Raw genomic sequence first — 22,692 nt, forward strand, 5'->3', positions numbered from 1 at the left:
TTAAGTATGTAATATGGAAAATTATGTAAGATGGAAAAAGGTGCTAAATAATACATGGGGAACCCTATCTTTACGAAAACCTGGATCAATGAATTTTGGGGACATAGAGTAATTGCTATGACAAATATGCAGTTGCTCTTGGTCCCTTCATTCTGTATTTCTGCCCCACACATAAAATATGTCTCAGACCATGTTTTGAGTCTTGGACTCATTCATCATGCAGAATGGATTTTCTGATGGTTACTCTTTTGTTGCAGGTGAATAACAACACTCTCAAAGGACATCTATGGAGAACAGATCTGAAGTGAATGAGTTCATCCTAACAGGATTAACAGATGTTCCACAGCTTCAGGTTCCTCTCTTCATAATGTTCACTTTCATCTACCTTACTACCCTGGTAGGGAATCTGGGGATAGTAGCTTTGAGTTCCTGGGATTCTCATCTCCACACTCCCATGTACTTTTTCCTCAGTCACCTCTCTCTGGTGGATTTTGGCTACTCCTCAGCTGTAACTCCCAAGGTGATGGCTGGGCTTCTCATGAGGGACAAAGTCATTTCCTATAGTGGATGTGCAACACAATTGTTTTTCTTTGGAGCCTTTGCTACTACAGAAAGTTTTCTCTTAGCCTCCATGGCCTATGATCGCCATGCCGCTGTGTGTAAGCCCCTATATTACACCACTACCATGACTTCAACAGTGTGTGCATTTCTGGCCAGTGGTGCTTACATCTGTGGCTTTCTGACCTCCTCCATAGTCATAGGAAATGTATTTAGCCTTTCTTTCTGCAGATCCAACATTGTCCATCACTTTTTCTGTGATATTCCCCCTCTCCTAGTTCTCTCTTGCTCTGATATTCAAATCACTGAGTTACTAGTCTTTATCACAGGGTCATTTGCTGTCTTTTTCCCATTTCTTGTTATCTTTACCTCTTACTTGTTAATCTTCATCACCATCCTGAAGATTCATTCTGCTGAGGGCCGCCAGAAAGCCTTCTCCACCTGTGTTTCCCATCTCACAGCAGTGTCTATATTTTTTGGAACCATCATGTTCGTGTACTTACAACCCAGTTCACACCATTCAATAGACTCAGACAAAATGGTGTCAGTGTTCTACACCATTGTCATCCCAATGTTAAACCCTCTGGTCTATAGTCTTAGGAACAAAGAAGTCAAGAATGCTTTTAACAAAGCTGTGAGTAGACAACGACTTCAATTAGATCCTCCATTTTCTTAGAAAATCCAATCTGCACTTTCCTCACTCTGGAATTCAGCCCCCAAATCAGGCTATTTTTCTTACATACACAGAGATGCAAAACAAAATTTTCCAGAGGCAATATTATGCAATAGAAAGTGTCATAGATTGGAATTGAGAGAGAGTGAAATCTTTCAGTTTTTGCTGACCATTTGTAGATGTGAGTCAACCTGGCCATAGGATGTTTTCCCACCATAAGATATTTCAGGGAATGTAACTGAACTCTGTGTTTTCCCTGTTGTGCAGGGTTATGGAAATATGCTCTCTGAGACAAGACAAGCGAAGTCCACTCTTTCTCTGTGTGTGAGTAATCACAGACTTAGTGATGCAATTTGCATCACTACATTGCTGCTGGTACCTTGTATAACCTATTATATAAGGAGCTGCTTTGACTGCCAAATGTACCCTGAGCTACAGGAGCCTTTTTATTGTTGACACTTTCTTTTTGTGACTGTATATATTTAATTTAATTTATTTTATTTTATTTAACACTTTAGTTTTCAACATTGAGTTCCACAAGATTTTGAGTTACAAATTTTCTCCCCACTTCTACCCTCCCCCCATTCCAAGACAGCATATATTCTGATTGCCTCATTCCCCAGTCACCCCTCCCCTCTTTAACCCCACTACCTCCATCCCCTTTCCCCTTACTTTCTTGTATGGCAGGATAGATTTCTATGCCCCATTCCCTATATATCTTGTTTAGCAGATGCATGCAAAAAAAAACTTTTTATTTTTTTAAGCATATACTTTTAAAACTTTGATTTCCAAATTCTCTTCCCTCTTCCCTTCCCACCCACCCTCCCTAGGAAGGCAAACAATTCGACATAGGTCACACATTTATCATTGTGTAAAACACTTCTAAAATGTTCATTTTGTGAAAGGCTAATTATATTTCCTTCCATCCTATCCTGTCCCCCTTTACTCATTTTTTCCCTTGACCCTGTCTCTTTCAAATGTGTTTGCTTTTGATTACCTCCTCCCCCATCTGCCCTCCCTTCTATTATCCCCCCTTGTTATCCCCCTCTTCTTACTTTCCTGTGGAATAAAATACCCAACCGAGTATGTATGTTATTCCCTCCACATGTTGAATCCCATGAGAGCAAGATTCACTCATTCCCCCTCACCTGCCCCTTCTTTCCTTCCAACAGAACTGCTTTTTCTTGCCACTTTTATGTGAGATAATTTACCCCATTCTATCTCTCCCTTTCTACCTCTGTCAATATATTCTTCTCTCACGCCTTAAATTTATTTCATTTTTTAGATATCATCCCTTCATATTCAACTCATGTCTCTGTCTATATTTCCTTCAACTCCCCTAATACTGAGAAAAGTCTCCTGAATCACACACATCACCTTTCCATGTAGGAATTTAAACATAACAGTTCAACTTCAGTAAGTCCCTTATGAATTCTCTTTCTTGTTTACCTTTTCATGCTTCTCTTGATTCTTGTACCTGAAAGTCAAATTTTCTATTCAGCTCTGGTCTTTTCATTGAGAAATTTTGAAAGTCCTCTATTTTATTGAAAGTCCATAAGCCTTGGAGCATTATACTCAATGTTGCTGGGTAGGAGATACTTGGTTTTAATCCTAGCTCCTTTGACCTCTGGAATATCATATTCCAGGCCCTTTGATCCCTTAATGTAGAAGCTGATGGATCTTGTGTTATTCTGATTGTGTTTTCACAATATTCAAATTGTTCCTTTCTGGCTGCTTGCAGTATTTTCTCCTTGACCTGGAAACTCTGAAATTTGGCAACAATATTTCTAGGAGTTTTCTTTTGGGGATCTTTTTCAAGAGGTGACTAGAGGATTCTTTCAATTTTTATTTTACCCTCTGGTTCTAGAATATCAGGTCAGTTTTCATTGGTAATTTCTTGAAAGATAATGCCTAGCCTGTTTTTTTTGATCATGGTTTTCAGGTAGCCCAATAATTTTTAAATTATCTCTCCTGGATCTATTTTTCAGGTCAGTGGTTTTTCCAATGAGATATTTCACATTGTCTTCCATTTTTTTCATTCCTTTCATTCTGTTTTATAATATCTTGGTTTCTCATAAAGTCATTAGCTTCTACTTGCTCCAGTCTAATTTTTAGGGTAGTATTTTCTTCAGTGGTCTTTTGGACCTCCTTTTTCATTTGGCTAATTCTGCCTTTCAAGGCATTCTTCTCCTCATTGGTATTTTGGAGCCCTTTTGCCATTTGGGTTAGTCTATTCCTTAAGGTGTTATTTTCTTCAGTATTTTCTTGGATTTCCTTTACCAAGTTGTTGATTTATTTTTCATGGTTTTCTTCCATCAGTCTCATTTATTGTCCCAACTTTTCCTCTACTTCTCTTACGTGCTTTTCCAAATCCTTTTTGTGCTCTTCCATGGCCTGAGCCCAATTCATATTCTTCTTGTAGACTTTTGGTGTAGGCTCCTTGACTTTGTTGACTTCTTCTGGCTATATTTTTTTGCTCTTCTTTGTCACCAAAAAAGTAATCTAGAGTATGACTTCAAGTCTGAGTTTGAGTCTGAGTTTATTTTTGCTGCCTGTTCATGTTCCCAGCCAACTGCTTGACCCTTGAGCTTTTTGTCAGGATATGACTGCTTGTAGAGTTGAGTGTACCTTTTCCCAAGCTTTAGGGTCCAAGCACTGCTGTTTTCAGAGCTACTTCTACTCTACCATCAGCCCAGGTTCTGTCACAGCAGCACTTCTCCTCCCCAATAACTGCCAACCAGGACCTCAATCCAGATTCAAGCAGGGCACAGCAAGAAAATTTGCCTTTGTGCCCACAAAGCATTCCTTGCAATACCACTCTCATCCGCTGTTAGATTCCTCCCAACTTGTGAGCCAGGGATTCAGGAAACAGCTGGCACTGTAGCTCTGGAAGCAGCCTCAGGAGCTTTCTGCTGCTGCTACTGCCATGAATGCACCCCCTTCTCCACCCCCAGAGCTGGCTGCCATTCTGCTCTGAACTTGATCCCGCAGTTTCTGCTTAACTGGCTCTTTGGCATTTGTAGGTTGAGAAGTCTTGTAACTGCCACAGCTCACTATTTCATGGCCCCAAGGCCTGTTCCAGCTGGCTGACTCCGGATCTGGTCTGTCCCAGCACTGCCCATGCTTGGCTGCCCTCTGCTCTCAGCACCATGCAATGGACTCTTCCCGGTGACCATCCAGGCCCTCCTGTGCTGGAGACCTTTTTCCCTCTGCTATTTCTTGGGTTCCACAGCTCTAGAATTTGTTCAGAGCCATTTCTGCAGGTGTTTGGAGGGGTTTGGGGGTGGAGCTTAAGCAATTCCCTGCTTTCCAGATGCCTTCTTGGCTCCACCCAAGAGCTTTTTTTATTGGCAATTGTTACCCTTGTTAATAAATTGACTGTGCTCAGATATTTGTCTCTGTTTCTCTTTATCATAGTTTTTTCATAAAAAAATGAGAGAGAGAGGGAGAGAGAGAGAGAGAGAGAGAGAGAGAGAGAGAGAGAGGGAAAGGAAGAGAGAGAGAGAATTTGCAAGTCATTTTCCAAGATTAAACAAGGTTCATCAGAGCCCAGAAATCTTTGTGAAGCATGAGGGACATTGGTAGGTCTTTTGTATTCCTTTCCCTACATTGACTCCATACCTTGGCCCTTTGGTATTTGAATGATTTTGATACCATAAATAAGGCATGATTCATTCAAGAAAGTTCAGTTGGTCTTAGTGGGATACTCATCCAATATCAGTCAATAGTATGAAATCTTTTGCCACAAATTAGGAAGGTGATGTTATACTGCTATCCTCTGCCATTTTCAGAGTATCCCCAAGTATGTTTCTGTGTTCTGGGTATTACATTTTAGGAAAAAATATTTATTCAGGGAAGGTGCACAGAGGAGGTTTACTGCAGACTATTCCATAAGAGAAAAAGTTAAGAAAATGACTCTAATTATTTGGGAGAATGAAAATTTAAGTGTGGGTGGGTGACATATTTGAATATATGTCTTGTGGAAAAGAGATTAGACACAGTCTGCTTGGCCCCAGAAAACAAACAGAGAAAAATGGCTTCAACTTTCAGAGGCAAATTTTGGCTTGATTTTGGCTCCCTAACAAATGGAGCAATTCAAAATTGGCAGAATTCCCACCTCACTGTAGTTATTCAAGTAAGGTATCCATTTATTGTATGTGTCACAGAGAATATTGATTTTCAGGTATGATGACCTCTGAGAACCCTCTGACTCTAAGATTCTGTCATTTTCTCACTATATCCCTCTCCATCATTCTGTGGATTGTTGGTGCCTAGCTTGGTGTTCACATAATTCCACTCCTTCTAGATACCTGGCACCCATCAGGACATATCAAACCTTTATATTTTCTTTATCTCTGAATCTATACATGCCATCATGAACATAGAACACAAAGCATGGAAAAGTACAGCACTCTATAAATTACTTGACAAGTTTGAAATGGAATGTGAAATCATAAGGATATTTAGGAATACTTAAAAATAATAATGTCCTGCATTAATCTAATGAGGCCAAGTTATTTCTTAGTGTTTACTCTTCATCACCTCAAGGAAGGGCAGTGTCTATAATTTTTTGTTTTTGATTTCCCAGTTCTTATTGTGTTTACTTCCCAGAAAGTGAATGAATATAGACACACTTATTAAATATTTCTTACATGCCAAGCACCGCACTTGGCAGTAGGAAAACAAATGCAAAATCAAGACGGTCCCTAACTTCAAAGAGTTTACGATTCAGTAAACAGCCTAATCATGTAGAATTTAGAGTTTTGGAATTGAAGTCAAGAAGACCTGAATTTAAATGCTACCATCATCATCAACTAGCTGTGTGATCCTGGCCAGTTCACTTAACTCTCCCAGTCTCAGTTTCTTTATCTGCAAAATAAGAATAATAATAACACGTGCCTTACAGGTTTGTTGTTGCGATCAAATAAGATGGTATGTGGAAAGTGCTTCAGAAGCCTAACGGTATTATGGGAGTGATATTCTACCTGACAACAACATTTTGAGCTTTTGTGGTGGCCAAGGAAGAACGATTTTTTTTCTGTGAAGTCATAGATATGAATGGGATAATAGGGCTATCCATTTCCATTTCAGAGACACTAGTGTTGGTGATCTGATTACAAGGTGAAGGAAGAGTCTCTGTGTGTGTGCATGTATGTGTGTGTGTGCGTGTGTGTGTGTGTGCATGTGTGTGTGTGTGTGTTTGTATGTCTTTTAGGTTGGGGCAACAAAAGCAGGGCCAGCAAAGAAAATGGTAGGAGTGTACATGAGGATGCATGTCCCTAGGAGTTCAGAATGGAGTAGCTTAGCTCCCACTGAAATACCAAAGGAAGCCTGAGCATGTTCCTGCACAAGGTTTTTTGCTCCAGATCATCTCCACCAAAAGAGATGAGTGACTTTCACCTAGTTCCACAGTTTATTCATGGCTGAGCTGGGACTGAACCTAGCTCTCTATAATCCCAGTTTTCTTCTCACCATAATCCAAGCTTGCCAAGAATCTTGTATGGGTACAAACTGTCATCATCACCATTTTCAACTGATAAGATTTTCAAAAACAAAGGTCAAATTTCTGATAAGAGGGAGGAAAGAAATGAGAGTCCATCCTCCTGGTCGCATATATCAGCCATGAGCTCCAACTAGCATGCATGAGAGCATCTGACCTCCCCTTGACCTTGTCTTACTTTTCTTCAACTCAGAAAACTTCTTCCTCAACTTTAGTTAGGTAACATTGCAGGAAAGCTTCTGGGAAAATTCCTCTGCATCAATTAATCAGTGCCCTGAGGAAGATCTCAGAGAGGACCCTATGTGATCTGGAGAAATCTGACATAACTAGACTATGAATGGAGGTACTTTCTGGGGAGACACTACAGAACCTAACATATGGAATCTCTGTGGTACCATGCAGGAGATGTTTTTATTTATAAAATTAAAGGAGAAGCAATACAAGAGGGTGGCAGATAAGTGGCAAAGTGCCAGGCTTGTATTCTAGAAGATTCATCTTCCTGAATTCAAGTCTGCCACTTACTAGCTATGTAACAATATGAGTCACTTTAATGATAATCAGGGCAGGATTTTTGGTGTTCTTCTCTTTTGGGATGCTAAGGCAGTCAAGTGCCTTTGATGAGTCTGGCCTTTGTTTAAATGGGGCAGGTAAAGTGGAATCTTTTGTCTTGGAATGCTTCTCAGCACTGGGGTGAGTCATTGATTTGTATATGATGTGGCACTTTCCCACACCCTGGTTTCCTTCACCCTGGATGGTGGTCCTGGAGCAGCACATTCTTTGAAGCTGTCATCTGGTGGGGGGGTGGCTCCTCTAACCTGGCAACTGTTTCTCCAGTTCTTCATTCCCTGCCCTCTCCACAGCCAGTGCTAATGCAGACCTTAGGAGGAAAGTATCCTTGCCAGCAAAGGTACTGGCACTTTCAAATGGTTAAACATTAAATATTGACATAGTTTTTTTTATTTTCAAAGAATGGTAAATTGATAATAATATCAATTGAAATGCTATTATGGGAGATGTGTTACCATTTACTCTGTCTATATAACCTGGTCCTTTATATGACATTTTTATCTGAAATGTTCCAAAGATATCATCCCCCTTTTTTAAGAATTTGAGTACTTGAGAGCAAGAGCTATTTTGCCTTTCAATATATATCCCAGCACCTGGAACAGTACTTTGCACAGGAGGCACATAATAAATGCTTTTTCATTAGATAGTCTCAGAAGTTTGAAACCATGGCATTTTATTGGTACCATATACACTAAATAATTACTCAACTATATTATGAATCTCTTTTTCCTCTGTGACAAGCATGCATATTTCTGGAGCATTTTAGGCTTATTTCTTTAGGAATTTGAAGCTGTCAGGATGATGTGCACAAAAATTAGGGGGCATGTACAAATATTACATCCAACTCTTGGATTGCTTCTGCTAAGTCTGACAGGTTCTTTTAGTTTTTCAACCTCACAGATTGTTTCCAAAGTGCCACAAGAGTTCTACTTTTCAATGCAAATTGATTCTCAATGGATGATCACACATGGTTGCATTCGCTCCTTTTCATTCTGTCCACTGCCCCAGAGTAGCTCCCTTCTTTCCTTTCCTCCCTAAGTAGCAGTGTTCAGTAGCTGTGAAATCTTGAAGCCAAATCATCAGGCTGTTTGGAAAGTGAGTTCACTGGACATTCTCATTAAAGGATATCTTGAAACCATCAGTGACCATGATAAATGTTCTCCAGAATCAAATTTTATATTGCCTCTCATTTTAATATTAAGGCTCAAATTTGCCAATTTAACCACATTACCTGAATATGCTATTGTTCTTCTCCTTGGTGAATTTTCAAATGACCTGGTTTACAACACTGGTCAGTCATTTAATGGAGTTTCTGTAAGGGTATAGCCAGCATACCAGTGCTTTATAGTGATGATGATGATGATGATGATAGTGATGATGATAGCTAGTAGTTACATACCACCTATCATATGCCCATCACTGGGCTTAATGCTTTACAAATACTATCCTGTTTGATCCTGACAATAAACCTGGAAGAGAGATGCTGTTATTATCTGAATTTTACATTGGGGAAACTTAAACAAATACAGGTTACATGATTTGCCCAAGATCACACAATCAGCGTCTGTGGATGGATTTGAACACCTGGCCCAGTGCTCTCTCTAATATCCCAAAAGGCTACCTCTAAGAGAATGAAGTATTAACTGAAGAGTCTTTCCCTACCCAAGTTTATACACACACATATACATGTATATGTGTGTATATATATATACATATATACACATTTACATACATATGTATACATATACATATATAATATACACATATGTATAATACACTTGAATATATATATTTAATTTAAAAATAATACAATGTATACAGTTGAACTTCAAGTTTATTTATTACTCAATATTGTTCTCCTTGAGATCTTTTGCCCCATTTTGTATTCCCAGTACTCAGAACAATACCTGGTACTTAGTAAGTGCTAAACAAGTATTTATTGCCTGATATTCTTAGCCAGTAAAAAAAAGCAAATAATTAATATCATAACTAGTTATTCTCAGTGATTAGTTAGATGGCCAAATTTTTTTAAATATGTTTCTTCTACAAAAATTTATAAATTCTCCTACCACTTCCACCTCATATTTATGTGAACAAGCACTTTAATTTTATACTAGTTTCAAATCAAAATGCAGCCATAAACTTTATATGAAACCAAGTTTAAGACTGTGTCTAGTGGTAAGCCCAATATTGTACTGCTTTGGTCAAATTTAAAAAGATGAGCATTGAATTTTAATTAGATATGCATATATATATATATATATATATATATATATATCTTGATGACATGCACTAATTTCTCATTCATTTTATTAAAATGTCATTTAATTCAACAAAATGAAAAAAAATAAAGAAATTTATTATGAAATCTCGCAGATAAGATTAAGTATTTGATTTCTTCCTGGATTACTACTTTTAGTACTTCCAGAATGCACCCTATAAAATATTTGCAATAACTGAAGTTTTGTACATTTGTGTATAGAGTTTTGTTTAGAATTGTGGGTAGAGTAAAATTATAAATTTTATAATTATAATTTAATAATATGCATTGTCTTGTGAGATTTTTGGGCAAAAGATATCCTTAGTAGTTATTAAAAGCATGCATTGATATATGTATACATGCACAAATATACACTCATATACATACATATCCTGAATTTGGTTGTGTGAGTTAGATCATGAGGTACCATTTTTGTGAGGGAACACGTTGAACAGCAAGTCATACAGGTGTAAAATTTCACGTGTTTCCTTTCCAAATTTCATCCTGTTAAATTTAATTAGTAATTCTGACTGCTGAGATATTTTTGAATCCTGAATAGATCATTCAGTGTATTAGTCATCCCTACTGGATTTTTCCCATCTGGGAATTTGATCAAGATGCCAATGTTGCTTTATCTAAGTAGGTGATAAATCAATTGAATTACACATTAATTTATTAGTCCACTACTTCAATTAAAGCCTAGTGTAGGTTCTGGGTACACCAAAACAAATAGCACATAGTGTCTCTTCATGAGGAACTGAATTTTGTTGGGTGAAAATAAATATACATATATAAGTGAACATAAAATGCATAGATGGCAAATAAAAGTTGGTTTTGCATAGTGGGGGAGATACAACAGGAAGGGGCTTAGAACAGACCAGCTCCCAAGTGGATGATGAGTCATTATTGAAATTTTCATGAATCTAAGTATTCAAAAATTCTGAATCTACCATACTGTGGTCTTTCCTGTTTTTCTCTCCATCTCTCCTGAAGAATAGCAGGAGGAAGCTTGTCAAAGGCTCAGCTTAAATCTTGACAAATGATTACTACATTACCATCAAACTAGAATCTTAAGGACATGTATCCTCATAGCTAAGTAACATGGAGGCACAGGATCAGATGGAGCTTAGGAAAACAGGTAAAAATAGGTAGATTTTTTTAAAAATAGTAATAATACTCAGAATAATAAGAATATCATTTATAATTTATCAAATTATATCCTGACAATGGTCACAAGAACTACTCCATGCAAATATGCTTATTTGCAAGTTACAAATGAGTAAATTAAGATTCATCCAAGACAAGTGACTCGCCTAAAGTTTCAGTGACCTCCAACTCCAACCCATTGCTTCATTTTCTGGAGATCTTTTCAATAATCCACATCTCTTTCATGTCCAGTATTACATTGATCTTCACAAAAACCTTTTGGTTGTTTTCAGGTCTGAGATTATTACACCCATTTCAAAGAAGAATCAATTGAGACTTGGAGATGTTCAGTTACTTGGCCAATGTCACTTAGCAAGGAGATGGTAGAAGCAGAACTAGAAGCCAACTTTTGTCAATGACCTTATCCAGGTCCCTTTCTACCTCATTTTGCAAACAGTAAGCTACGAATGAGAAAGTACCCATGAGAAAATGTTTTTTCCCCATGGTCAGAGCAGATTAAATGGCTTGTTTTGTTCATGAGCTGGCAGCAGGGCTGCCAAGTATCTCCAAGAGAGCAGCATCTTGCAAGAGCTGCAGGGCTTCCAGGCCTCCCTAATATCCCTGTTTCTTCCATGACTTAAGCTACTGAGACATTCCACTGCAGGGCTCAGTGCTGAGGAACAAGCTGGTGGGTCAAATTCTGAGTCATCCACTCATTCATTTAGTTCCTTTTCTGTTTCCTGAGGCTGAGCTGAATGGAGGGTAGGGGTAGGTATAGCCAACTCTGCTGCCATCCATGTCACAGTAATGGTCAGGAGTGACTTCTTTGCTACTAGGAACCTTTGAATTCTTTGTTCCAGTGACTAGTGGAGGACTTTTCTAATATGATTATATGTTTTCTAGGCTTGGGACCTCAAGGCCAAACCTTGAATATAAAGTTCTTGGCTAACTCTTGTTTTTTGGAGTCTTGGCCATCTTTCTCCATAATCAAGCCAGCTAGATTCTAGAATATCAAGTCCCAAGATTACCATGTAGACACCAAAATTGTGTAGTGGAAACATTGCTGGACATGTAGGCAGGAAGTGCTGCATAAAAACTTTCTGTATCTCAGACAGTGATTCACTTTCTTTTTTTGTTTGTTTTTGGAGGGGAGAAAGGCAGGGCAATTGGAGTTAAGTGACTTGCCCAAGGTCACACAACTAGTAAATGTGTCAAGTGTCCAAGGCCAGATTTGAACTCAGGTCCTCCTGACTCCAGGACCAGTGCTCTGCTCACTGCACTTAGCTGCCTCTAGTGATTCACTTTCCCCAGGGGTAAGTCAAGTCGCTTCCTTTTCCTTATCCATAAACTATACATAATTATACTTGTGGTATTTATTTCATAGAGCTGTCATGTAAACCATAAAGTTACAATCATTTTAGGACTGTATAGGATTCCAGGGAACTCTTGGCCAACTACCTTTGATTCCTTCCACCCTTCTCTTTGTTTTTAAACTTTTTTCTTATTTAGTTCCTCTTCCTTCTTCTATATTCTGCTTTTCTCCCTTCTGCATAAAAGTGAAGCACATTAATAAAAAAAACCTAATTAACCCATCCTGACCAACAGTAATCCCCCTTCTTATGGTGATTTTTTCCAGATAATAAGCCACTTTTTTGAAGTGGGAAATGCCACCTTGCGGACTGCTAAATTTTTGGTAGATTAAACAAATCGAGAAGTAATGCCTGAAGGATTCACTCCCTTTATGAGAAAATGGAAGAGTGAATCTTGGTGAAATAGAATAACTGCTATGACTAATATGGAGGTGTTCTTAGTCATTTGATTGCTTCTTTCTAGACCTGACAGAAGATAGGTTGCTAAACATGTTTTATGAAATAGAGTCCTTCATCATGCAGAGTGGATTTTTCTGATGATTACTCTTGTTGCGGGTGAATGACATCACCCTAAAATGACATCTAAGGAAAACAGATCTGCAATGAATGAGTTCATCCTTACAAGATTAACAGATGTTCAAGAGCTTCAGTTTCCTCTCTTCATAATGTTCACCTTCATCTACCTCATCACAACGGTAGGGAATCTGGGGATAGTAGTTCTGATCTCCAGCAAATTCTGCCTCCATACCGTTATGCAATTTTTTCTCAGTAACCTCTGTCTGGTGGACTTTGGCTACTCTTCAGCTGTGACTCCCAAGGTGATGGCTGGGCTCCTCATGGCAGATAAGGTCATTGCCTACAATTCATGTCCTGCATAGTTATTTTTGGGGGGCTTTTGTTATTACTGAAAGTTTCCTCTTAGCCTCCATGGTCTATGATCACCATGCAGCTATTTGTAAGCACCTACATTACACCATCACCATGACATCAACTGTATGTACACTTCTGGCTAGTGGTGCTTACATCTTGGCCTTTCATACCCCCTCCATAGTCTTAGGAAACATGTTTAGCCTTTCCTTTGGCAGGTCCAATGTGGTTCATCACTTTTTCTGTGATGTTCCCCCTGTTCTAGTTCTCTCTTGCACTGATATTCACATAACTGAGTCACTAGTCTTTATCTTAGAGTCACTCAATACCTTTTGCCAATTTCTTGTCATCTTTACCTCTTACTTGTTAATCTTTATCATTATCCTAAAGATCCATTCTGCTGAAGGCCGCCAAAAAGCCTTCTCCACCTGTGCTTCCCATTTCAAAGCAGTGTCCATATTTTGTGGGACAATCATCTTAATGTACTTACAACCCAGCTCAAGCCATTCCATTAACACAGACAAAATGCCTTCAGTGTTCTATACCATGGCCATCCCCATGTTGAACCCTCTGTTCTATAGTCTGAGGAACAAAGAGGTCAAGAATGCTTTTATAAAGGCTGTGAGGGGACAACAACTTCAATTACATCATATTTTTCCTTAGAGAGAAAACCCAATCTGTACCTTTCTCACTCTGGGATCCAGCCTCCAAATCAGGCTACTTTTCTTATGCATTCGGAAGTGTAATCCAATTTTTTTCAAAGACAACACTATATTATAGAACGTGTCATAGATTTGGGATTAGGAAAGCCATGAATTCATATTGCCTTAGATACTTTCATGTTTTATAGATTGAAATAAGTCCCAATTTCAATTTCCTTATGATTAAAGCACCTTAATAGTATTCTCTACCTTATAAGATTGTTGTGTGGAATGAAAAATATGTGTGTGGTGTCTTCTTGTTGTTGTTCAGTTGTGTCTGATTCTTTGTGACCTCATTTTGGGGTTTTCTTTGCAAAAATACTGGAATGGTTTCCCATTTCCTTCTCTAACTCATTTCACAGTTGAGGTAACTGAGCAAACATGGTTAAGAGACTTGCCCAGGGCCACACAGCTAGTAAGTGATTGAGGCTCTATTTGAGTTATGAAGATGACCTCTCTTGATTCCAAGCCTAGTGCTCTATCTACTGTGCCACCCAAATGGCTTTCCACACACACATTTAAGTGCAATATAGCAATTGAACCAATATTCCTAGAAAGGGGAAAAAAACAGCTACATAACATTTGCAGAGTTTCAAGAAGAAAGTCTGTGAGGTGCTTGGAAGATATAGCTTTGATGTGAATGGCATTACTAATTGACCAGCCCCTAAAGCAGAGATAAACCAGAAATACTTAAGCAAGTGCTCTCCAGGAAAAAAAAGAAACTGTATTTGTGACATGCTTTGAAATTTAATCTATGTTATGATTTTCTCCATCACTTTCTGATATATATTCTAGATCATCAACAAAACAATAAATTAAGTCCGATTTGTAGCATTTACTTATTTCTACAGTCCAGGTGTTCATACTCAAGCTGTAATTATCTCTTTGTGAGTCACTTGGAAGTGGCTCCAGAATACCACCCTATTATGGCTACCTTTAGGAAGGAATATAAACCACAGGATGGGTCTAACGACCTGGAAAGACCTTTGGTCCTTTGGGAGAGACGTATTTCATTGAAATATCAGGGCAATATCCTGATGCCAACTTCAATATCAATTCCATTCTAGGTAATCGGTTCTTTTGGTGCTTTATCTATTTTTCTTCCTGAATAGATGTTCTTGTGAGAGATTTTTTTCAATTTTCCATGGGATGAAATAAAGGCTAGCTGGATTTACTAAGCAGAATTATTTTATAATAGCTGGAGACCCATATTGACCACATTGGGAAAAACTTGGGAATATGCTACACTATCAGCATGGAAGTTGATTTTTCAGGAACAACTCTATTCAGGGTTAATGAGTTCACAACAGAGTGAGAGACAGACATAGACAGAAAAAGAGAGAGACAGAGAGTCAGAGAGACACACAGAGACAGAGAGAAAGAGAGACAGAGACATAGAGACAAATACAGAGAGAGAGACAGAGAAAGAGAGAGAGAAACACACCCACAGAGAGAGAGAGACAGAGAGAGAGAGAGAGAGAGAGAGAGAGAGAGAGAGAGAGCAATCATTTTTGTACATTATCCAGAATTAAACATGGTCTGTGTGAGCTCAGACATCTCAATAGGGTGAGAGGGACTTTGAAATCGGTTACAGTTGCCCATCACGTTGAAGGCAATCAAGAATTTCACAGAGGAAGTAACTGAGGATCAACTATTTAGTAGGTCTTTGGTGTTTCTTCCCACCCCTTGACACTCCCCATTCTCTATTTGTGAATTTAATTGGGGGATGCTGAGATCAACTGGCACTAGGTAGGAAGGCATGGTTCTCCTCTAAAAGTACAGTGGGTATTAGGGGGCTACCACACATGGAAGAAAAATGCTAATGACATATACGACCATATTGAGAAAACATTTGTCCCAAATGATGAGGGTGATGTTACGGCTATCTTCTGTCCTTTTCAGAGTTGTTGTTATTCAGTTCTTCAGTTGCATTCAACTCTATCTGACCCCATGGATATTGTAATTGAGGTTTACTTGGCAAAGATGTTGAAGTGGTTTAACTTTTACTTCTTCAGTGTCTTCCCATTTTACAGACGAGAAGCTAAGGCAAATACAGGCTAAGTGAATCGCCCAGTGTTACGTGGCTAGTAAATGTTTGAGGATGGATTGTAACTCAGGTCTTCTTGACTCCAGACCCAGTGACTCATCCACTATGTCCCTAGCTTCCCCTTTCAGAGTTCAACTGAAAATTTTCTTCAGTCCTGGTTGTCACATTTTGGAAAGGACATGGATACTTGCATCACGTAAAGGTGAGATTTACTGGAGATGATTCTATACAAGGAATAATTAAAAAAAGATATACTTATTTTGGTGAATGAAACTTTCAGTGTGTGTGGGTGAAGTATTTGAAGATGTGTCTCATGGAAGAGAGATTAGGTCCATTCTGCTGGGCCGCAGAAGGCAGAACTGGGGGAATGGCTGAAATTTTCACAGGCACATTTTGACTTAAGGCAAGGAAAACATTTCCTAAAAAATGGAGCACTTCACAACTTGTGGCGTAACTTGAAAAATCCTTCACTGTGCATAATCAGTTGGGTTATCCATATATTGGGTGTGTTACAGAGAATATTAATTTACACTTTGGATTAGATTTGATGAGCTCTGAGAGGCCTCTGATTCTAAGATTGCATGGTTCCTTCCCTTTATCCCTCTCAAGAATTTCCCCTGGAAGGGCAGCTAGGGGGTACAGTGGATAGAGCACCATCCCTGAACCTGAGTTAAAATGTATTTGACCCTGGACAAGTCATTTAACCCTGATTGCCTTCTCCCACCCCCCTGAAAATAATTCTTTCTGAACCTTTGGTGTTTGGCCTGTTGTTCACATAATATCACTGCTTCAAGATACCTGTAATGCTATTGGGACATATGAAATATACCATTTATGAGCTGTGTAACCCTGGACAATTAACAAAGTCTCTAGTTGGCTTAGGTTCTCATCTGTAAAACAAGAAGACACTGGAGAAAGATAAGCCTGAAACCTTTATCCATGTTATTGCTGCTTTGATTCAATTGAATTTTATCAATGCGCAATTAGTACCTACCAAAAAGGGATGGAACAAGGACTTCAAACCTGTATTTCCATCTGAAATCCAATAATCTTTTCCCTACACAGCACTACATCTGTCATATCCAATGATACATTGATCCTCACAACATAGATATATGGAGCCGGGATTTTTATCCTAACTTTATAGGTGAACAGACTAAAACTTTGAAAAATTCGGTGTCTTTCCTGGGGCCTCACAATGAGGAAATGCATGATTAGAAACTAGGCTTGACTTCCACATCAAGGGCTCTTTCTTTTTCTCCTAACACTGAATAAGATTAATCAAGAAGCACAACCAAGAAAATGGTGTCCTGGAAGACTTCAGTGTGGTCCCTATGGTCAGAGCAGAGTTTAATGGCATATTTTGTATATGGTGACTGTAGACCCACAAGTTGTCTCTAAGGAAAAACAATTTCTTAAGATTTGCTGTACTCCAAGGTTTGTAGGAGGATCCTGCTTAACTTAAGATATCAGCTATACATTTCCCGTATTTATCTATATTGGGACTCATTGACATGAGACCAACCCGGAGACAATAATCCCTGGAGTCACTTACTCATTCATGTGCTTTGCATTGCTGGTCCTGAGACTGAGCAGGAAGGAAAGTCCCTAATTCTGCTTCCATCCTTGCTGCGGCAGTGACTAGGGATAACCTCTCCTGGTTTAAGTCCTTTGGAATAGTTGGCATCAGGGACTTTGGAAAAGGTTCTTGAAAAGCATGAAGTACATAGTAAGAGTGGGACTTCAAACCCAAGATGCTCGTGTGAAGGTGCCTGGCCAACTCTCCCCTTTGCTGTCCCATGTACTTATGTCCACATGCCAGATAGGTTCTGGGTGGTATAATATAAGTCTAAGGGGCTCATGTAGAGAGCAGTACTGCAAAATGGGAAAAGTGATGGATGTGGAGTCAGAAAGAGCTGCCTGAAACAGTTGTGGTATATGATTGTGATGGAATACTACTGTGCTATAAGAAATGATGAACTCAATGATCTTTCTTCCAAAAATGTGGCAAGACTTACACAAAGTAATAAAGAGTGAAATGTGCAGAACAGGAAGAATATTGTGTACAATAATAGCAATATTTGTAAAATGACTATGCAAGTAAGTAATGTGACTACTATAAATACTCATATTGACTAAAAAGGACAAATGAAGGAATATGCTATCCGCATCCAGAGAAAGAAATGATAAAAGGACCATATATACAATAACTTTACATGTATACATACATATGCCTAATTATGGCCATTCAAGTGGAGAAAAAAAAAGAATTACAGGGTAACTTCATGGTATATATATTTATTTATTTATTATTTTATGAAAAATAATTTATTTAATTTTAGTTTAGTTTATTTATATTTAGGTACAACATTCAGTTCCACAAGTTTTGAGAACCAAATTTTCTCCTCCTTCTCTCTTCTCCTCTCTGCTCTAATTCCTCCCCCCTCCCTAAAATGGCATGCAATCTGAAAAAGCCTCTACATATACATTTCCAATTAAACATATTTTCTCATTACCCATGTTGGAAAGAATTATAATCAATGGAATGAACCATGAGAAAAAAGAAAAAAAATGAAACAAAAAAGAGAGAGAGGGAAAAGTATACCTCAGTGTGCATTCATACTCTGAAATTCTTTCTCTGTATGTGGATAGCATTTTCCATCACGAGCTTTTATCTTTCACTTATTCATTCATTCATTTATTTGTTTGTTTGCTTGTCTATTTATTTACTTATTTAATATATTTAGTTTTCAGCATTGATTTTCACAAGAGCTTGAATTACGAATTTTCTCCCCATTTCTACCCTCCCATCAACTCCAATACATTCTGATTGTCCTGTTCCCCAGTCAGTGCTCCCTTCTGTCACCTCACTCACCCCATCCCATTTTCCCTTACTTTCTTGTAGGGCAAGTTAGATGTTTATGCCCCATTACCTCTGTATCTTATTTCCTAGTTGCATGCAAAAACTTATATATATATATATATATATATATATATATATATATATATATATATATATATATATATATGTATGTATATATATATATATTTTTTTTATTTTTACTGTAACAAATGTTTTCATTTCGCTTTTTATTTGCACTCTAATTTCATTATTTACTCCCGTGCCATAAGCTTTTGTTTCTTCAGTTTCTTCTGGGATATCTTTTTGTTTTGAGCAACCTCCTCTTCTGGTTTAGGAACAATTTGTTCCTTTTCAGTGAGTATCATCTCAATATGGCAAGGAGAACTCATGTATGGGTTGATTCGACCATGAGCCCTGTAAGTACGCCATCGCATTTTGGGAGCCTTGTTAACCTGGATATGCTCAATGACAAGAGAATCCACATCCAAACCCTTCAGTTCTGCATTACTCTCTGCATTTTTAAGCATATGCAACAAGAATTCAGCACTCTTTTTGGGCCAGCGACCCTGTGTCCAACCCCACTGCTTAGCCTGGGCACACCTGCCAACTCCACCATTATACCGACGGAAGGGAACACATTGTTTCTTCAATGTGACATCTTTCAAATACTTGGTAGCTTTTCGGATATGCATGCCCTTGATAGCTTGGGCTGTTTCACGGGTGTTATTGAAGTGGACCCGGAGATTTGAACCCCTTGACTTGCATGATTTTGTGGGGTTCTCTGGATCAAGAGAGTACCTCACCATTTTAAATGATTACCTAGGACGTCTCAAGGGAAGAGGACTATATTTTTTTTTGAACAACTATTTTTAAACCTCTGAGTTCCAAATTCTCTCCCCTTTTCCCTCCCCACCCACCCTCCCTAAGAAGTCAAGCAATTCAACACAGGCCACATGTGTATCATTATGCAAAACCATTCCACAATGCTCATGTTGTGAAAGACTAATTATATTTTGCTCCATCCTATTCTATCCCCCATTATCCAATTTTCTCCCTTTAGGCTGTCCCTTTTCAAAAGTGTTTGCTTTTGATTACCTCCTCCCCCTATCTGCCCTCCCTTATATTGCCCCCCCCTTTTATCTCCTTCCTCTTTCTTTCATATGGGGTAAGATATCCAATTGAGTGTGTATGTTACTTCCTCCTCAGGTCAACTCCAATGAGAGCAAGATTCACTCATTCCCCCTCACCTGCCCCCTCTTCCCTCCCAACAGAACTGTTATTTCATCCCTTTCTCCATTTATCAACAGAGTCCTCTCTCATCCCTTAATTTGACTTTATTTTTTTAGATCTCATCCCTTCATATTCAACTCACCCTGTGCCTCTGTCTCCTTTAGCAAGTCATGGACTCGTTTTTCATGGTTTTCTCACATCATTCTCATTTCTCTTCCCAATTTTTGCTCCGCTTCTCCAACCTGCTTTTCCAAATCCTTTTTGAACTCTTCCATGGCCTGATACCACTTCATGTTTTTATTAGAGGCTTTTTATGTAGGCTCTTTGACTTTGTTGACTTCTTCTAGCTGTATGTTTTAGTCTTCTTTGTTGCCAAAGAAAGATTCCAAAGTCTGAGTCTGAATCTGAGTCCATTTTTTCCTGCCTGGTCATGTTCCCAGCCAACTGCTTGACCCTTGAGTTTTTCATTTGGGTATAACTGCTTGTAGAGTAGAAAATACTTTGTTCCAAGCTTGAGGGGCTGCGCTGTTGTTTTCAGAGCTATTTATCAAAGCAAGCTTTGCCACAGCAGCACTCCTCCTCCCCCAAGAACCAACCTGGGCCTGACTCAGATCTTAAGCAGGCTCTGCACTCCTGCTCTGATCTACCACTTAATTCCTCCCACCAGGTGGGTCTGGGACTAGAAGCAACTGCAGCTGTAGGTCTGTAGCTGCACCACCTCTGCCGCCCCAGGTGTGGTGGCCAAACTGAGAACTCCTTTCACTCTGTCCGCTGCAGCTTTCCCCACTACCTTTCTCCATTGTGTTTGGTGTTTGTGGGTTGAGAAATCCGGTAACTGACACAACTCACTGATCCTGGCCGCTAGGGACTGCTCTGCCTGGCTCCTGGTCTAGTTGGTCTGAGTGGAGCCCATGCTGGGATCTGCTCCTCTCCACTCCCAGCTCTGGGTGTGACAGACCTTACCAAGCAACCATCAAGGCTGTCCTGGGCTGAAGCCCTGCTTCCCTCTGCTTTTTCACAGGTTCTGCAGTTCTAGACTTTGTTCAGAGCCATTTTTATCATTCTTTGGAGTATCCTAGGGGAGAACCCTAGGTAAATCCCTGCTTTCCAGCCGCCATCTGAATTTTATAATTATAATTGAATAATATGCATATTCTTATGAAATTTGGGGGCAAAATTTATCAACAAAACCTATTAGAATAATGCAAAGTTAGACACACACCTCCACAAACACACATATTTACATACAGATTCTGAACGTGGTTATGTGAGTTAGAATGAAGTCCAAGTTCTGGGATGGAACACATAGGGCAGGAGGTAGCACGAGTGTAAAATATTGCACATTTCCACCCAGCAATACCAGTTCTACGGTTGTATGGCAAAGAGATCACACAAGTGGAAAAGGGACCCTTGTGTACAAAGAATATTTATAGCTGCTCTTTTTGTGGTAACAAGGAATTGGAAATCAAGGTGATGCCCTTCAATTGGTGAATGGCTAAACAAGTTGTGGTATATGAAAGCAATGTAATACTATTGTGCTATAAGAAACGGGGAAGATATGGACTTTGTAATAACCTGGAAAGACCTACGTAATACAATGCTGAGTGAGCAGAGCAGAACAAGGAGAACGTTGTACACAATCACAAATATATTGATTCTGTGTTGACTAACCTTGATAGACTTGGCTCTTCTTAGCAATACAAGGTTGAAAGACAACTCCAAAGGACTCATGATCAAAAGCTATACCTACCTATGGAAAAAAAACTATGGAATCTGAGTGAAGATTGAGGCAAACTATTTTCTCTCTCTCTTTTCTTTTTTTGGTTTTGTTTCTTATTTTTCATGATTCATTCCATTCTTCATAATTCTTCTTCACAACTTGACAATTGTGTAAATAAGTTTAATGTGAAGATATATATATATGTATATATATATATATATATATATATATATATACACATGTGTGTGTGTGTGTGTGTGTGTGTGTGTGTGTGTGATATCAGATTCCATGCCATCATGGGGGCAGAGGAGAGGGGAAGGAGGAGAAGAAAATCCAGACCTGAAATATATGCAAAACTGAGTGTTGTGAACTAAACAAAATATCTTAATTAAAAAAAATACATTGTTAATTTCATTGAAGAATTTCATCTTCTTAGATTTAATTGGAAGGTCTGGCCTGCTGGGATATTTTTGAATCTTGAATAGATCGGTCAGTGTATTGGTTGTCTCTCTTGGATTTTTGCCATCTGCTAAATTGATAAGGATGCCAATGTTGGTTTGTACAAGTAGGAGATAAATCAGTTTAATTCACATTAATTTATTAGGCCACTATTTTAATTAAGACCTGGTGAAGATTCTGGGTATATCAAGACAAAAAGCATGTAGTGTCTGTGGATGAGAAAACAAATTTTATTGGGAGAAAATAAATATACACATGTAGGCGAACATAAAATATATAGATTGCAATTAAAAGTTGGTTTTGCATTGTGGGGGAAATACAACAGGCAGAGGCTCAGGAGAAAACATCTTCCAAGTTGATGATGAGCCATTATTGAATATTTCTTGAATCTAAGTATTAAAAAAAATTCTTAATTTGCCACTGTATGCTCTTTACTGTAGGTTTATTTATTTATTTATTTATTTATTTATTTATTTATTTATTTATTTATTTATTTTGCATCTTGTCCTCAAGAACAGCAGAGGGGCCTTGTCAAAGACTCTACTTTAACCATGACAAATGATTTCTTCAACATTCCTCTAGTTACCAGTGAACTTGAACCTAGGATGAGATGGAGTTTAGGATGATATGTAAATTAGGAGCTCTGAGTAGATTTTCAAAAAAGAATATCAATAATATTCAGCAAAATAAGAATGTTTATAATTTATAAATTATGGTCTTATCAAAGGTAA

General features: G+C 38.5%; 2 protein-coding genes and 1 pseudogene across 2 annotated transcripts; 2 read left to right on the forward strand and 1 right to left on the reverse strand.

Annotated features, from left to right (window-relative positions):
- Window positions 1–286: 286 nt before the first annotated feature.
- LOC118855135 (olfactory receptor 5B2-like) lies at window positions 287–3,737 on the forward strand. Its single transcript, XM_036765239.1, has 2 exons — window positions 287–1,219; window positions 3,708–3,737. Exons 1-2 carry the CDS (start codon window positions 287–289, stop codon window positions 3,735–3,737), a joined length of 963 nt encoding a protein of 320 aa, XP_036621134.1.
- Window positions 3,738–12,649: 8,912 nt separating this feature from the next.
- LOC118855136 lies at window positions 12,650–13,604 on the forward strand (annotated as a pseudogene).
- Window positions 13,605–18,762: 5,158 nt separating this feature from the next.
- On the reverse strand, window positions 18,763–19,373 carry LOC118853662 (60S ribosomal protein L17-like). Its single transcript, XM_036763844.1, has one exon. It carries the CDS (start codon window positions 19,356–19,358, stop codon window positions 18,804–18,806), a length of 555 nt encoding a protein of 184 aa, XP_036619739.1. The 5' UTR covers window positions 19,359–19,373; the 3' UTR covers window positions 18,763–18,803.
- Between the last annotated feature and the right edge of the window lie 3,319 nt (window positions 19,374–22,692).

Source organism: Trichosurus vulpecula, chromosome 6 (genome assembly GCF_011100635.1).
Source record: "Trichosurus vulpecula isolate mTriVul1 chromosome 6, mTriVul1.pri, whole genome shotgun sequence".
NCBI classification, from domain to species: domain Eukaryota; kingdom Metazoa; phylum Chordata; class Mammalia; order Diprotodontia; family Phalangeridae; genus Trichosurus; species Trichosurus vulpecula.

Coding starts and splice junctions, on each gene's coding strand:
- LOC118855135 (XM_036765239.1), top strand. CDS start 287: ATGGAGAACAGATCTGAAGTGAATGAGTTCATCCTAACAGGATTAACA. Junction 1,220..3,707: donor GACAACGACTTCAATTAGAT/CCTCCATTTTCT, acceptor TATATTTTTTTG/CTCTTCTTTGTCACCAAAAA.
- LOC118853662 (XM_036763844.1), bottom strand. CDS start 19,358: ATGGTGAGGTACTCTCTTGATCCAGAGAACCCCACAAAATCATGCAAG.